The following is a 13,522-nucleotide window of genomic DNA, read 5'->3' as shown; positions in this document are numbered from 1 at the left end:
TTGCACATTTACGAAAGTTCAGGTTGTAAAATAGGATAATCCGGATTTTGAAAGCATTTACAGCATTTTAAAAGTTGAACTTTATATTTTCTTTCTACACCAGGTGTGTGAAGTGCTGAATTCAACGACCATGACATGCCGTGCTCCAGCCCTTACGCATGAGTACAGACCTGGAATAGACACTGTGGAACGGCCAGATGAGTTTGGTTTTATCTTTGACAACGTGCAGGCGCTGCTTATCTACAATAATACAAATTTCATCTTCTACCCCAACCCGACCTTTGAACCTCTGAGTACAACAGGCATGCTGGAACAGAAGCCAGGCTCCCCCATTATACTGAAAGTATGTGCTAAGATCCGTAAGTTGGAGTGCAGTACTATACCCTTAACCCCTCCACTGACACTCTTAAATAACAATTTTCACTGGTGCTTCAGTGGTCAAATAAAAGTCCTTGAATGATAACACCAGGTTGACCTGGGATTTTTTTTTCCATTCTCAATGTTTATTATTCATCCCTAGTTGCCCTGAGAAGGTGGTAGGTCACCTTGAACTGCCTCTAGCAGCTTTATACAAACTGGTTTGCTGGACAACTTCAAAGTGCAGTTAAGGGTCACCATGAATATATGAAACTCAAGCCGCTTATAGGCTGGGCTGGGTAAGGACAGCAGGGTTCCCTTTGCTGAAGAGTGTTTATACAATCTGATATAGTTTTATGATCACTCTTCTTGATTTCTATTGCCAATTTGTTTTCTTTTTAAAAACTGAATTTAAAAACAGCCATAAGGGATTTAAGTTCAGGCTTTCTGGATTGTTCATCTTGGCCTCTGAATTACTAGTCCAATAACATAACAATGCTACTCTACCTGATAATAGATACAAAACTACAAAGTGTTCAGACCACTTTATCCAAAATATCAGAAGCCAAAATTTGAATAATGTTCCCTTGTATTGTGGAGCTTTTCTTTCCCATCACATGTACAGTCGATTTTTCTTTTTGATAAATTGTACAGTATTTATCAAACTAGCTTATGGAAAATGGACATCAAATGGCTGAGGTGGGTAGATCTCTACAATTTTTGAATCCCAAAGGTAGGAGGAATTTTGGGAAGGAGATGACCATAAATCTTTGAAAATAGATAAAGATTGTAAAAAAAAATCAAAAATAAAAATGTTGGAATGGAAATGATCTAATTTGTATGCACTGAAAGAGGACCTAACCCTGATTAATTGGTTCAAAAGAGCAGAAGAGTGTATAACTAGTGAAAAATTGCTTCTATTTTTTTGGCAAATTGAAAAAAGGGAATAAATTCAGGATTATCATGGAATGCCGGGGGGGGGGATTTTTTTTAAACCCAGGTTATTAGAGCATGCAGTGCTTTACCACTGGCATCTATTTGAGAAACAGATCATAACATTATGTAAAGGGGATTTGGATTAATATGTGTAGAACGAATAAGGCAGGGAAATAGGATTAAAGTAGATTGCTCCAGTTGAAATGACAGCACTGGCACAAGAGTGAAGGACTGAATGGGACTCCTTCTGTCCTGCACTGCAGGCTATTTTCAAAACATTTAATTTTCATGAGTCGTGGAAAAAACTAACTCCGACCCTTTTGCAAAAAGGAACAGAACACTAATTTAAAAATTATGATTTTAAAAAGCTAAGGGTTTGTTTATTAAAAACACTTGTGGAAGTGACAACCTCTTCACCTCCAACAGTGATATTTTCCAGCAGTAATTGATGGTTGAAGGTTCTAGTGCTGAATTTATTTTTACAGTTGGCGTTAAGATAAATTAACTGAGATAAATGGATGTTATCATGTGGCAGACCGATAATATCATGACTAAACACACAATTTCTGCTGTTTAAACTGTGCTCAAGTAGTTCAAAACAATACTATACCCATGATCCATTGAGCAGATTTTTTTTTGTGGCCAGAGGCAAATTTTCCAACATTTATTTCTCTGTTTTTGTTTTCTCAGGAGATTCAGAGCCAAGTGATCCTAATAAATCTGTAACTCACTCATAAAAGTAATATTTGGAGAGATTTAATAATTTAACATTTCATTCTTAAAGAGATTTGCAGCATGGTAACTAGCTTTTTTTGGAACATTATAAGGATGAGAGCTAGGCATATTAAATTGTTCTCCGTGCTTTGAATAATCTATTATCATCCCCTGTACTGCCTGACCTACATTGGCTCCTGTTCAAAAAAAATCTCGATTTTAAACTTCTCATCTTTGTTTTCAAATCCCTCCAAGACCTCATCCCTCCCTTTCTCTATAATTTCCTCCAGCCCTTCAATCCTCTGAGATACCTGTGCTCCTCTAATTCTACCCTTTTGAGAGTCCCCGATTTTAATCGCTCCACCAATGGTGGCCATGCCTTCAGTTGCCTAGGTCCTAAGTTCTGGAATTCCCTTCCTACATCTTTCCACCTCTCTTTAACTAGCTTTCCTCCTTTAAGACTCTCCTTAAAACCTACTACTTTGGTCAAGAACCAATATCTCCTTATATAGCTTGGTGTAATTTCATTTTCTAATGCTGCTGTGAAGCACATTGGGATGTTTTATTACATTAAAGGTGTGATATAAATATAACTTGCATTATAATTATAATGAATTCCAAAATAGTATTTTTCATTCAACTGTGAAGCAAATGCCTCTTTATATTCCATTTTACCTGTCTGCAAAAGGTTTCAGTATCTTGGCTGAGGGATAAATTTCGATGGGAAGAGATCCCCTGCTCTTCACAAAGTGCAGCTGGAATCTTTTACGTCCACTTGAGAAGACAGATGGAGCCTCAGTTTAAAGGCCCATCCGAAAGCTGGCACCTTCGACAGTGCAGCATTCCCTCAGTGCTATACTGAAGTGTCAGCCTAGGCTGCATGCTCAAATACTAGGAGTGCAGCTTGAATGCAAAGAAATGAGTTTTTAAAATTCATTTATGGAATATGGGTGTCGCTGGCTAGGCCAGCATGTATTGCCCATCTCTAATTTCCCTTGAGAAGTTGGCGGTGAGCTGCCTTCTTAAACCGCTGCAGTCCTTGTGGTTTAGGTACACCCACAGTGCCATTTAGGAGGGGGTTCCAGGATTTTGACCCAGCCACAGTGAAGGAATGGCGGTATATTTCTAAGTCAGGATGGTGAATGGCTTGGAGGGGAGCTTCCAGGTGGTGGTGGTGTTCCCATCTATCTGCTGCCCTTGTCCTTCTAGATGGTAGCGATCATGGGTTTGGAAGGTCCTGCCTAAGGAGCCGTGGTGAGTTTCTGCAACACATCTTGTAGATGGTACACGCTGCTCGTTGGTGGAGGAGAGAGTGAATGTTTGTAGAAGGGGATGCCAACTGAGCTGAGTCTGACACCTTTGTCAGATAGTCATGTCATGTCTTCAAAGTTTTATTACATTATGATAACTGCCTTTTTGCCCTTTTGATCCATTGGCTGGTTACCCTTGAAAATAATCTATACTTAGATGTAGTTCAAAGGTATAAATTTACACTTTACCTATGAATTTAGAGCATATGGAAAATGCCGTGTGAGCAATTAATTTTAATTTTTAACTTTTCACCGACTTAAGCATGCCATATTAATTGACCTATAGACTGCAGCACCTTTAAATCAAAAAAAAAATCAGCTTGAGTTATGACTGTGGCCAATCTTCAGATTGGGCTGTATGTGTGTCAACATGTGCACCACCACCTGGAAGTTCCCCTCCAAGCCTCTCAGCATCCTGACTTGGAAATATATCGCCGTTCCTTCACTGTTGCTGGGTCAAAATCCTAGAAGTCCCTCCCTAACCTCACTGTGGGTGGTTCAAGAAGGTAGCTCACCACCTTCTCAAGGGCAGTTAAGGATGGGCAGCAAATACTGACCTAGCCAGTGACGCCACATTCCATGAACGAATAAAAAAAAAACTCAGAATTCATATGGTATTATAAAACAAAGGCAGTTCATAACCATCTCAAACCCTGAGGTGAAATTGTAACCACTGCCTTGTTACCATATTATGTAATACATGAGCAAATATAGATGGACAAATTCAATGATCCATACTCCCAACATGCAGCGTCACTCATAAGGAATGCAGGTCAGAAAATTTTGTGGTCCTTTCTCCAAGCCCAAAGCCCATAGGGTCGTTGAATTTGTTGCATCACCTTTTGGTAGATTTAAAGCACAAAAGAAAATGTAGAACAAGAAAAGTACATTTCAAACTGATGCTGAACTTTCCAATATACTCTGTTCTTTGCACTGTTTTGAGCAGCATTGGGAACATCATACTTCACTCATGATTAACGGTACTTTTTATCATGCTCGTTGTTCACGCAGCAAATTTAAGCATAGCTAGTAGATGATTGAGTTTTCTGCACAAGTATCGAGCATTTAAAAAGAACTCCTCATATTGCAGGATTCTTAAATTAATCGCGTATATTAGTAACACTGCCCAATTTAATTAATCTTCTGAGGGAGGTGAATAATGACAGGTCAAACTTTCAAGAAGGCATAGCTCTCTGAATTTTCACCTTAAATCAGCAAAATAATCTAATAAAACTCGATGATTAATCTAACCTTATAATCTATGCTATTTAACCTTGTCCAGTTTCATGATGCTGACAGTAAATTTTGGTTCCAATTCTCCTCAGTCCCTTGCTAATAACTGAGCAACAATTATTGAACAATGGAGCAGTGTTAAAAGGTCTGGGGAAAGAAAAATTGGAAAAGTTGATAGTTATACCAACCAAACTTAATAGTGAAAACTAATTGCCCTTATCAACCCTTTTCCGACTCACAGTGCCCCCTCCCCAAAATCACTGAGGTTGGCTTGGGCATCTGGAGAAAAAACACATTCAGGAACAGTGTGCAGCAATATATTTGTACAATGTCTTTGATTTTTATGTCATTTTACAGGTGCTTCCTAATATTATTGCTTTCTTAACTTAAAAATGAGATCAAATTCCCTGGCGCAGCCAAAGATTTAAGTCCGGGCCTTTCTGGTTTCACAATCTCATAACTGCCCACCTACCGCATGTACCCACTTAACTAATTGGAGTACTGGAAAGACATTTTATTTAAATTGTTGCACACATTTAAGCCTTTGTAGAGCTTAAGATTGAAGTGATTGGATTTTTAAGGCGTCTTCATATTCTGAACTGACGAGGTGCATAGCAATGTGACAACATAACGTTTTGTGGTATAAAACGCACTGCACGATATTTAAATGCTATCTAAGTAATGAAATAAAATTTCTTCAATATTACAGAATGATTATTGTTGAAAAGTAGTTGTTATAAATGTTTTTTTTAACGTCCTAATTTTTATGAAATTTTGCATAATTTCATTCAGTAAACTTATAGCTGTTGGATAAAACGAAAAGTAATCCTTGTCCCTGTCCGAGCAAGGATCTGTGCTCATGGATAGGGCAGCAGCAGATTCTCAGAACAGTGCTCACAGAGAGCTTACAACTGGCCTCCTGAACTAGGTCAAACAGGACTGCAGAATAAAGCAGCAATCTCATTTTAAAATCATATTTCTGACCTTTTTGATGCAGGCATATTAAAATATCCTTCTTCTCTACTTTTGTACCAATAACTGAATTGTAGCAACAGCATTAATGTTATAGTTGATCATTGGCCCAATTATGATTAAGCCATAGAGATGATGGCAATTAACTGGAATCTACCCACAGACGACAGGGCAGAGAAATTAATGTTGATTAAAATGTAATACAGAGTTACAATAGAAGTAATTATGTGAATGTTGTCCTATAAGCTGCCAAATTATTGTATTTGAACAATTAGTTTCTGGAAAATGAAATCTTAGTTACAAAAGAGTTGATTTATCTTTCAGAAAGAAATGTTTTGCCATATCTAGTTATATTTTATGATTTGGAACCGTAATTTTAGTCCCATATTCAAGAGTTTAAAAGCATTTGATCACTATAGTTTTTTAAATAAGGGAAGAAAATTATATTCTGAATAAAATTGGACTTATTTAAAAGCCTTTCAAAATAATTAACATATGCTACCCTTGAAATTCTTAGTGACTGCACTTGAGAATATAACTTCACCCTAAAGACTATTTATATTGTCAGTAATCTGCTAACACTTCTGATAAAATGCTTGTAAATATTCTGATTTAAATTAGATTTGATTGTAAGTCTTTTTTTGTTCTAAGACATCATATCAAGCTTTGGTTTGCCTGTTGACAGGGCCGGAACCTGTTGCCTCCTGCTGCTGGTGGTGCAAAGCTGAACTATACTGTATTGATTGGCGACACACCGTGTGCTGTCACTGTTTCCGAGACACAGTTACTCTGTGAGCCTCCAAATTTAAGTGGACAGCTTAGAGTTCTGGTGAGTAATTTGCGGTCACACGCAGTAATGGTTTCTTGGTTTCCTACCTAATTCTGTACCCTGTCTAAACATGTGCTGAAAAGCATAATTAACTCTCTTTTTATTTTTGTTCCTGGTTTTCACTTTGTTGAAGTAAACTCTAGCCAAGAAATGTTATATACAGGCCAGAATGCCTGAATTTGGATTGCATACTTGTTGTTGTGCTTATTTCCAACTGTAGAATTAGTTAGCAGAGCTTGGATTCTACAGTGAGTTGCCTGAACATTGTAGATTGCATTGCCAGGCTTCACACTGACATGGCATGAGGGCCATATGTTGGACACTTGGCCTAGATTTTTGTCCCCTGGTCGGGTGTGCAGAGTCAGGTGATATCCCGATCAGCAAACCCAATTGTTAAAAATGTCTGCCCGCGGGTCGGATTTTCTGTTGGGATGAGGTGGCGGGTGGCAGGCTGAAATAGGAGTTGGGACAGGTGACCCCAGGATGAGTGTAGAGGCTGTCGGCTGCAGAGGCCGGCTTGGCAGAAGGTCTGCCTCTGTTCTCTGGCACTGTACTTAAAGAAAAAAAGAATAAAACAAAAAACAGCCCTCCAGCCCTCACCAACACACTCCCTATGCCCCATCCATCCATAACCTATATCAATCCCCAGGGCCCTTCATAGCCTGTATGCCAACTTAGTACCAACTCATGCCCTCCCACCCACCATCCTTTGCCCTTACCGCTTGCATGCCAACTCACCTAGTATCCTTGGATGCTTCCTTGGCTGCTCTGACAGGTTTGACACTTCTTTGACAGCTGGACAGTTTTTTGGCAGCTGGACAGTTCCAATGAGTTTTTGTGTAAAAAGTGCATATTAATGTTCACTTTTAGCAATCCCAAAGGGCTCCTTGCCTCTCCCAAAGGGGTACCCTGGTTATCCAAATGAATCCATCAAGTTCACACCTACTCTTACTTTGTCTAATCTGCACACTGTGGGTTTCACACTCCTGACCTACCAAAACCCCACTTCAGTGGAGGCAGCTGGTGATTTAATTGCAGCTGCTTCCATGAATCACTCGTGCCAACCCCGACCTGACTCCCCCATACTGGGTTTGGGGTGGAACTTTGAAAGGATGAGTTCATCTTGGCAAAAATCTAGGCCCCTAACTTACAATGGCCAAGTATAGCATGTCTTCTGGGCAGGTGACAACACCTCAATCCAGCCAGCTTATCTGTCCAATCATCCCCTTTCTTTCCTATGAGATCTTTCTGTATTGTTTATTCAGTTTAAAAGCTAGAAATGATTTCAAATGTCAAGAATTTGTACATTCTCTTTTTGAAATCCTTAAAAGTTTCCTCCTTGACTCCCTACATTGGTAATTTGCATCACATTTTATGCAGCCTTTTGTTAACTAATTTCAATTTGCTTACTTAGTTATTTTTGTTTTATTATCGCAAATCTGCCCAATTTTGGACTATTCTGTACATGGCAGAAAAACCTGTCAATTTCCAATTTGATAATCAAAGTCCATGGCCAGTTGAAATAATAAGTCAGAAAGAATTGGCAAATGATGTTTAATACATCTTCAGAAACTACATAAGCAATTTCTATCATTTGAAGGGGAAATTCAAAGTTTGGAAATATTGGGAGACCTAATTTTCTCTTAAAATAGAATTAACACATCAAAGTCCCTTTTCTCTGGTTCTGAGGATCTTGCATCATTCTCTAATTGCTATGGGTCCTCAATTTTTTAAAATAAACTTAACTCATGGAAAGGGGAGAAATAAATTGCACTGTTTGCACTCCTGCTTTTCTGAAGCTAACGTTAGCATACATTGTTGGAACAGAGTAGAGGGAGTTGTACTTTGCCCCCTGACCATTATTTGTACAGGAGCTGTTTGATGCTGTCATTGAATACCAAAGTGGGAGATTGTTCCTTAGCCCTTCGCAGAAATCACTTGCTTGAAAAATAACTCCTTAACTGGGTGCATTTCTGTGATAGAGATTACTGAATTCATCACCCATTTTTACACTCTGATGAATTTTCTTTTCCGTAAACTTCAGTTAAAAATTACCCCTGATTTGTTTGTTTGTATGTTGTGTATTGTCAAACAGGTCCAGGTGGGTGGACTGCAGTTCTCCCCTGGTATGGTCCATGTCATATCTGACAGCCTGCTTACCCTCCCAGCCATCATCAGCATCGCGGCAGGTGGTGGTCTTCTGCTTGTCATAGTAATCATTGTTCTGATTGCCTACAAACGGAAATCAAGGGAGAATGATTTGACCCTGAAACGACTGCAGATGCAGATGGATAACCTTGAATCGCGTGTCGCTTTGGAATGCAAAGAAGGTAAGAACCAGGCTAAGATCGTCTTGAAACAAATAATATTTTACTAAATCGATTTGGACTAATATCTAGACAGGGTGGAGTTTAGGATTCCCTTTCGGAGAACTTGATGTTGAATTCTCTGCTTGAACTGACACTCATACGTATCTGCCAATTACGTAATTCTAAGGGTAAATTTTGCCACGTTCTTGCAGGAAGTGACAGTCAAGGGGATGGAACTACAATAATTTATCACCAGTTCTCCAATCTGTGCTTCCATCCAGCACAGGGCCAGCAGATTTTCTCGATAGTACCCCAAGCACCCAATAACGTGAAAGTTTTTTTTACTATAAGTGTTTTTTTTTGTGTAGACAATCAGAGGATCAGATATTCGGTAGTAGAGTTGCACGCTGTTGATATTTGTGGAAAATTTTGAAAACATTCGAAGGGGGCAGAGTTCAACATATGCAATGCACCATGAATTTCAAGAAGTTTCACTCTTGGAAAAAGATGCATTTTCAGACGTTAGAGGGGATAGCTAAAGTTGCACACATCTGATACCAACAATTAATAGGCTGGTAGTTTAATGTTGATTTGTTATTTGTGGGCAAGAGTGTACTGTGTAGCAGCTGTTCAACTCCGATTCCAATATGAGAAAGCTGTGGGACTGTGAATGATGCATTATTAGTTTAATACCTATCACTGTAAAGGTAATTTGTTCCAAAGGGAAATTACTTACTGAAAATAGGATGTAGAAAAAGACTAGGCCCTATGTAAAAATTACAAATAAACACTAATGTCCTTATGTTAAGAGAATTAGCAACTTTGGTACGCTGCTGTTGCTCAATATGTGAAAATATGATACAGAGGCAGTTACTTCACAAAATAATCCAGATTTAGTTTTAGATTGGGACTTTAGTGTTCTTGCTGATCAATCACAAGCCCTCAGTTGTCCTCAGAAACATCAGTATTTTATGTGTTGCACGCACTGGAATTTGAAACTTCTTTTTAATTCAGTCTTGGTTTCACTGAGGATAACAGCATTTATTGGCCATCCCTAGTTGCCCAAAGAAAGTGGTGGTGAGTTCCCTTCTTTTATTGAAGTTTGTGGAGTGTCCTTTATAGTGGTTTGATGCAAGACGGGAAACTAGGCATAGCCAATAAATACTGACCTTGCGAGCAGGAAAGTTATCCAGACCCCAGAATTGAGAGCACTCACCCTATGGCGCGTATGTACACGTGACCTGTAATTAGGTCAGCTTTTTCTGTCCTTTTCCGAGGACTGGTAACTTTCCCCCAAACCTGGGAGAGCTGCTGGAACTCCCAAAAGGAATTATCATTCAACTCCGTGAAATCGATGCTTGAAGCAAGAGGATTATATAAAACGGAGTTGAAAATAAAAGCTTTGCAGTGCAAAGGAATTAGATGAAATCACCATAAAAAAATTAATGCACCAATGAACATGTAGATAAGCCACAAAAAAAAAATCTAGCTCTCCAACTAGGAAGATGCCTGCTTTATCTAGTCAAGCAGTACTATAAACTAGTGAGTGATAAGAAAGAAACATACTAAATCTGATCCTAGATTTACTTAAATAATGTTTGCAGCTGTAGTGAGGCTCACCCTAATCATAGGAATATCGAAAGATTTGGCTTCTTATCATACAGCGATAAGCATTATTTTGGACAATCACTGCTAGTAAGACTCCACAATGTCAGCGGAGCTTCATTAAATTGGAACTATAATGTTGAGATACTATCAATTAATCAAGAGCAATACCCTGGAATTTTGTGTCCAAGTCCAAAATATTATGAAGTTGCCATTTATATCCATTTGTTAAATTTTATTATTGTATTTTGGAGCCAACCAGTTACTTCAGTGGCTGTTTTGTGGATTTCTATCCCAAATACCAAGAGCTTGTACTTTGGGCTGCCTGTAATTGAGATTCATTCACCTCAGCAGAGTGGATTCCACTGCTTCTTGCACCTCTCACTGGAACACTCCCTTGACCCGATGGAGAGAAATGGTGGGCAGCTTGCAATGTGAACAATTTATCAAAAAGCAAAAACACGTTAATTGCAGTTCACACACACTAAATGTGTATTCTCTCAAGCGAAGTAGAGATTTTGCTTCATTGAAAATTTTCTAAATTGGAAATTTTCCATAACTGTTCCTGACTTTTTCAGTAGCTATTCCCATTGAAGCAATAGTGAACAAATAGTGTAAACTATCACTCTGTTTTGTTTGATAGCTTTTGCAGAACTTCAGACAGATATTAATGAGTTAACCAGTGACTTGGATCGAGCTGGAATTCCATATCTTGACTACAGGACATATGCAATGCGAGTTTTGTTTCCTGGAATTGAGGATCATCCAGTTCTACGGGAGCTAGAGGTATGGCCAAATTTCAAAAATGTTATGGCTGATGATATCCCAGCCCTGCCAGCAGAAACAGGATGGCACTGGAGTTAAATACCCTTGTGCACTGCTTATTGTTCTGCTCAGTGACCAGATTTACTGAGGTCTTTCTCTGGGCAGCCCAGATGCCTGCCTAAGTCAGGCAGTGGACTCAATAATCTGTGCACATCAAGGTTCTTTAATGTTACAATTCACAGGGATGACTGAGCACAGCTGATTATTATTTGTGGAGCAGGATGAGCAGGTTATTCACCACATGATTGACCACCCCACCCATGGTGCCACCTGCCTGCCTGCCTGCTGTGGTTGACCCTAAAGTTGTGGTGTCCTAAATGTAGCAGCAGGATGTCCAATCTGGGTGTACATTTAATCAATATCATAGTAATATGGCCCTCAAAATATACTGGACCTCGAATGACCACTGTCCATCTGGAAATAAGACTTTCCTCATTGCTTCTACAATTGGAACAAAATAAATTTGGACATTTAAAGATTTGAGTAAAAACTGAAAATGATCTTATGTACACAATGCATTGTTAATGTTTTTAGAAAAGGATGGTAGGCGATTGGGTTTAACAATGAAATTTTATTGACTGAAAAGGGACTAATAGTCCTACTGTATCTCACCTTTGACCACTATGTCTCAGGTTCCAGGAAATGGGCAACAGAATGTGGAGAAAGCACTGAAACTCTTTGGACAGCTCATTAACAACAAGGTTTTCTTGTTGACTTTCATCCGGACACTGGAATTACAGCGGAGCTTTTCAATGAGGGACCGTGGAAATGTGGCATCCTTGATCATGACTGCACTGCAAGGCAAGCTAGAATATGCCACTGATGTTCTCAAGCGGCTGCTCTCTGATCTTATTGAGAAAAACCTTGAGAGCAAGAACCATCCCAAACTGTTGCTTCGCAGGTGAGAAAAAATTCCCATGGTTAGGTTGTTAAATAAATGATATTATTATGCCTGCTAACATAATGGTAAAGGCGCTCATTTCACTGTCTCTAAGCTCGAATTCAAAAGCTACATGACCCAAAATGAGTTCTTACAGCTATTAATTGGACGACCAGTGTCTCCGCTTGAAGGTAAGAAGCACTTTGACACATTGCAAATATCTAATGACACACAGTGCTCTTGATTAACCTTTAAACAGAAGCAATTTTAAGTATGTGAGACATGTATAGCTTGCTTACCTGACAACCTGGAAAAATGGATTAGACTGTTTTTAAAAAAAAAAGCAAGATAAAACTCAATGAAAATGGAAATATTTTACACCAATAACCAAATCCTCGTATAATCAATATTTACATTTTAAAAAATCCCAACTGCAAGTTGGATAACTAAAGCACATAACAAAAACAGAACTACCTGGAAAAACTCAGCAGGTCTGGCAGCATCGGCGGAGAAGAAAAGAGTTGACGTTTCGAGTCTTCATGACCCTTCGACAGAACTTGAGTGAGTCCAAGAAAGAGTTGAAATATAAGCTGGTTTAAGGTGTGTGTGTGGAGGGGCGGAGAGATAGAGAGAGAGAGAGAGAGAGGTGGGGGGGGGTGTAGTTGTAGGGACAAACAAGCAGTGATAGAAGCAGATCATCAAAAGATGTCAACGACAATAGTACAATAGAACACATAGGTGTTAAAGTTAAAGTTGGTGATATTATCTAAACGAATGTGCTAATTAAGAATGGATGGTAGGGCACTCAAGGTATAGCTCTAGTGGGGGTGGGGGGAGCATAAAAGATTTAAAATATTTAAAAATAATGGAAATAGGTGGGAAAAGAAAAATCTATATAATTTATTGGAAAAAAAAACAAAAGGAAGGGGGAAACTGAAAGGGGGTGGTAATGGAGGAGGGAGCTCAAGACCTAAAGTTGTTGAATTCAATATTCAGTCTGGAAGGCTGTAAAGTGCCTAGTTGGAAGGTGAGGTGTTGTTCCTCCAGTTTGCGTTGGGCTTCACTGGAACAATGCAGCAAGCCAAGGACAGACATGTGGGCAAGAGAGCAGGGTGGAGTGTTAAAATGGCAAGCGACAGGGAGGTTTGGGTCATTCTTGCGGACAGACCGCAGGTGTTCTGCAAAGCGGTCGCCCAGTTTACGTTTGGTCTCTCCAATGTAGAGGAGACCACATCGGGAGCAACGAATGCAGTAGACTAAGTTGGGGGAAATGCAAGTGAAATGCTGCTTCACTTGAAAGGAGTGTTTGGGTCCTTGGACGGTGAGGAGAGAGGAAGTGAAGGGGCAGGTGTTGCATCTTTTGTGTGGGCATGGGGTGGTGCTATAGGAGGGGGTTGAGGAGTAGGCACATGTTTGCTTTCCAACTTGCAAGGGCCACTTGTCATACAGTTCACTGGGGTAGATAGGATTGGAATCAGTCCTTGTCTTTGCCACCAAACATTAGTCATCCTGTGTTGAAAGGATAAAAACAGATTGACTTACTTAAAGCTTC

General features: G+C 39.4%; 1 protein-coding gene across 3 annotated transcripts in view; it reads left to right on the top strand.

Moving 5' to 3' along the window:
- Positions 1 to 13,522, top strand: part of LOC121282617 (plexin-A2-like) — a 470,357-nt gene that overhangs the window by 396,422 nt on the left and 60,413 nt on the right. For all 3 annotated transcript variants that reach the window (XM_041196398.1, XM_041196397.1, XM_041196399.1), the window contains 5 exons: positions 104 to 343; positions 6,208 to 6,351; positions 8,447 to 8,681; positions 10,909 to 11,051; positions 11,723 to 11,991. In XM_041196398.1, the coding sequence (XP_041052332.1) occupies positions 104 to 343; positions 6,208 to 6,351; positions 8,447 to 8,681; positions 10,909 to 11,051; positions 11,723 to 11,991 (1,031 nt within the window). The remainder of the gene's footprint in view (positions 1 to 103; positions 344 to 6,207; positions 6,352 to 8,446; positions 8,682 to 10,908; positions 11,052 to 11,722; positions 11,992 to 13,522) is intronic.

This window comes from Carcharodon carcharias, chromosome 9, assembly GCF_017639515.1.
Source record: "Carcharodon carcharias isolate sCarCar2 chromosome 9, sCarCar2.pri, whole genome shotgun sequence".
Classification (NCBI taxonomy): Eukaryota; Metazoa; Chordata; class Chondrichthyes; order Lamniformes; family Lamnidae; genus Carcharodon; species Carcharodon carcharias.
This window is presented reverse-complemented; position numbering and strand designations above follow the sequence as displayed.